This window comes from Primulina eburnea, chromosome 6, assembly GCF_022965805.1.
Source record: "Primulina eburnea isolate SZY01 chromosome 6, ASM2296580v1, whole genome shotgun sequence".
Lineage (NCBI taxonomy): Eukaryota > Viridiplantae > Streptophyta > Magnoliopsida > Lamiales > Gesneriaceae > Primulina > Primulina eburnea.
This window is the reverse complement of record NC_133106.1, coordinates 31,724,919-31,728,746: the sequence shown is the minus strand read 5'-3', so window position 1 is coordinate 31,728,746 and position 3,828 is coordinate 31,724,919. Positions and strand designations below refer to the sequence as shown.

Genomic DNA, 3,828 nt, shown 5'->3' with positions numbered 1-3,828 from the left:
TCGCATGTTTTTCATCCCACGCAACCAAGGTTGCCTTTTGTGCTGATCATTGGTCAAGATTTTTTTTTTTTGAGAATTTTAAATTTCAGATTTTGATATTAATTGAATTATAAATCATAGGTAATAATATTCCATAAATATGTATATCGTAACTCCAATTTTACTTTTTTCATGTTCCGATGGATTTATGTTGGATGTATTTCAAATCAATATTTTGCTAATGTGTTTAAATACAATAATCTTATAACGGATTTGAAATCTATAAATGACTTCAAATACTTCCATACATGTACTACCTTGAAGAGAAGTTTGGCTCCAAATGAAGTTTCAGTTTATTTTTTGTTTAAGACATGTAATTTTAAAAAGACACTCAAGAATCCCGGAAGGTTTGGTCGATGCTGCCCCCACACCCAATCAAAGGTCCAGATCATTTCATTGGGGGGGGGGGGGAATTTTAAAAAAAAAAAAAAACAAAGGGCCAGAAAAATTCTGGCCCTTGGATCTGCCCCTGCAGGCACTAAACTATGATGCGATAACGTAACAGTAGTCCTTTAATCAGGAATGGCTCGAGTAAAATGATAATAAAAAAGAGTAGGTTCCATGTAAGATGATTTTACATATTTATATTTGTGAGACGTATCTACATAGTTCATATCTATGGTGAAAAGTAATAATTTGACATAAGAAGTAATAAATTTAATAAGTCGGGTCGGGTTAGATTTTTGTATGATCAGATTGATTTGTGAGAGAGACGATCTTATACGAGTTTTTGCATGGAAAAAAAGACCTCCGAGATCCATGACAAAGAAACAAACATTCACTACGCAACTCCCCGAATCTAGCTAAAATCGGGTACGTTTGTTTCGAGTTACTAATGGATTAAAAGATAACTTTTTTAGTCATCCAACATAAAAATGTTTATTTTTTAATAGAAAATTAAAAGTTGAATTTATTGAAATGCATTTTTAAGTCGTAACTTTTATATCCAAACTCACTCATATGTGACTTGAAGTTGAAGATTGATAACTTTTAAAATTATCACCGTTCACACCAACATAAAACGAAATTTCCTTATCGTACCGACATTTATACAACCATGGAACATACGTCCTAACAGATGACACTTGTTCTAACTTGATCGTGGCGACCTTTTAGACTTTTTTTAAAATAAAATAAAATAAAATAAAATAAATAAAATAAAATAAGAAGAGGTGATGGAGATTGATGGATCAATAAGTATATAAAAAATAATTAAAATCAATATATTTACATATTATGAAATGTCCACCATTCAAACGAGCACCTAATTGTATATATAAAGATATGTAGCTAGCCGCTTTTCAGTCAAGTATACACACACACCCACGACCCACCCTTCCTTTGGTAAATCTATGGGTTTACAGAACCAGCTGTCCGACATGTCGTCGGAGTCGGTCCTCACATTGACGGTGGTGCTCATAGCCAACAGCGTACGTTATCTCCACACCCTTCTCTCCGCTATCTTGCACACATTCGGCCTCTTCTCTCCCCGCTTCGACCAGGATCGTCGCCATTTCGAGACCTCTATCTACGGTGGAGTCGTCGGTACCGGACTAGCTAGCCTTGTTCTCCTATGCGACCAATTGAATCTGAACCAGGTCTGCTCATACACGAAGCGATCCGAAGACGATGCCGATCGGTTCGGTCCGGATTGCGTCGTGTGCCTTAACAGGCTGGGCGAAGGGGACAAGGTGCGCAGATTACCCTGCCGCCACGTCTTCCACAAGGATTGCTTCGACGGCTGGATGGAGCACCTCAACTTCAACTGCCCGCTCTGCCGTGAACCGCTGGTGTCCGAGGAGCGCGTGACCTGCACGCAGAGGCGCGTCGCCGATGATCTCCTCGCTTTTTTCCCAGTCCATTGATGGCGCGTCTTCGCGGCGCGTGAGGTTCCCAGGCTGTGATTATTCTTTTTTGTAGTTTTGCCGGATGGTTTTTGACGAGTTTATACCGAAGCTCTGTTTTTTCTCTTTTATATATGTAAATGATAAAAAATAATTATTAAATTGTAGTATTTTGTGGATCATATTATATTTTAGTAATTTTTTTTAAGAAAGTGTCACAGAAAAGAGAGGTGGAGGAGGAATACGAGTCCATTATTTTTTAGAATAGGTTTTTTGTGATACGATCTCACGAATTTTTATCTGTGAGACGGGCCAATCTTATTAATATTTACAATAAAAAGTAATACGATTAGCATAAAAAGCAATATTTTTTCATGAATAACTCAAATAAAAGATCTGTCGCACAAAAAATACGATCTGTGATATCATTTCACACAAATTTTTGCCTTTCTTTTTAATATATCCAACTCCATATATATAATTATGACTTATAATATTATAATTTTATCTATTAGTTAACACTTGTTTTTGTTTATAACATTTCCAATGTTCATGAGTTCAAGTAATTAAAAATATTTAAGTTATCGTAAATTTTGGGGTCAAGTTATTTCAATCATGTCTTCCTATTCTTCATAAATATATATCAATTTTGACAAATTACAGAGTTTGATTATTACTTTTTATTATTCAACTATAGATTATAATCAATCTTATTGCCTTCGATCCATACCTAGATGTAAAAACTTTCGACGATTTTGATATGAATTTTAATCTCTATAATTTTTTTAATTATTATTATTATTATTATTATGATACAAAATATGAGGTATTGAAGTGTATTTATTCTGCATAATTTATTTTGAAATAAATTAGTTGGTTTTTTCTTTTAAGATTTATTTATTTTAAAATTTATTATTTAAGTTAAAAAATTATTAAGAACACGTTTTATATAAGTTCATTTCACCCTTGTGTTAATACAATATTCTAGGTATTTTTTCCTAAGCTTATACATATGGTTCAAATAAAATTTCGTCCACTAAGAAATTTTTCGGCCACGCCCCTGCTGATAGATACAGTTGCCAAACGTGCCAACTTACGATGGGATGGGCCGACCCATTATCCCGTGGATTGGAAATCTCGAACCCAATGTAGATTACGTGTTAGTCAGGCAGATCCACAAAAAGTAAAAATAAACAGAGTTTTTTTTAAAACTAATTTAAATTTTAAATTTTTTTCGATAAGTTCGATATTTTTTTCTGTACGATTTTTCGGTATTTCGGTATTTTTTCCCAATCCTTGCCGTGAATAGTAAATGACGACGTGCGATTAATGTACGCCGTTCATGTCCAGACATAATGTTTTTAAAAATATTTTACTATTAACAGCGCACATAAAGATGCACGCCGTTGATAATACATGGAACAGCGTGGCGTGTCTTTATTGTGCGCTGCGAAAATTGCATATGTTATTAACAACACACATAAATACAAGCTGCAGATAATACTATAAATGCACGCCGCGGATAGTAATATTTGCAGCTTGCATTTATGTGTGATGTTAATAACATATGCAATTTTAGCAGCGCACAATAAAGACACGCTACGCCGTTCATAGTATTATCAACGGCGTGCATCTTTATGTGCGCTGTTAATAGTAAAATATTTTTAAAAACATTATGTGGACATTAACGGCGTACATTAATCGCATGTCGTCATTTACTATTCACGGCTAGGGCTGAGAAAAAATATCGAAATACCGAAAAATCGTACAGAAAAAATATCGAACTTACCGAAAAATCGGTATACCGAAAAGGATACTGTACTGAAAATTTCGGTATCGGTATGAAATAATTATTTTTCGTTATTTCGGTAATTTAGCGACGGTTTTATATAACCGTCGCAAAATTTGCTTTGGCGACAGATTTTTAAACTGTCGCGATTAGCGA

General features: G+C 34.3%; 1 protein-coding gene across 1 annotated transcript; it reads left to right on the top strand.

The window, feature by feature from the left end:
* The first annotated feature begins 1,318 nt into the window (after positions 1 to 1,318).
* Positions 1,319 to 2,063, top strand: LOC140833478 (E3 ubiquitin-protein ligase RHA2A-like). Its single transcript, XM_073197819.1, has one exon. The coding sequence runs from the start codon at positions 1,392 to 1,394 to the stop codon at positions 1,902 to 1,904; it is 513 nt and encodes a 170-aa protein (XP_073053920.1). The 5' UTR covers positions 1,319 to 1,391; the 3' UTR covers positions 1,905 to 2,063.
* Positions 2,064 to 3,828: the final 1,765 nt, after the last annotated feature.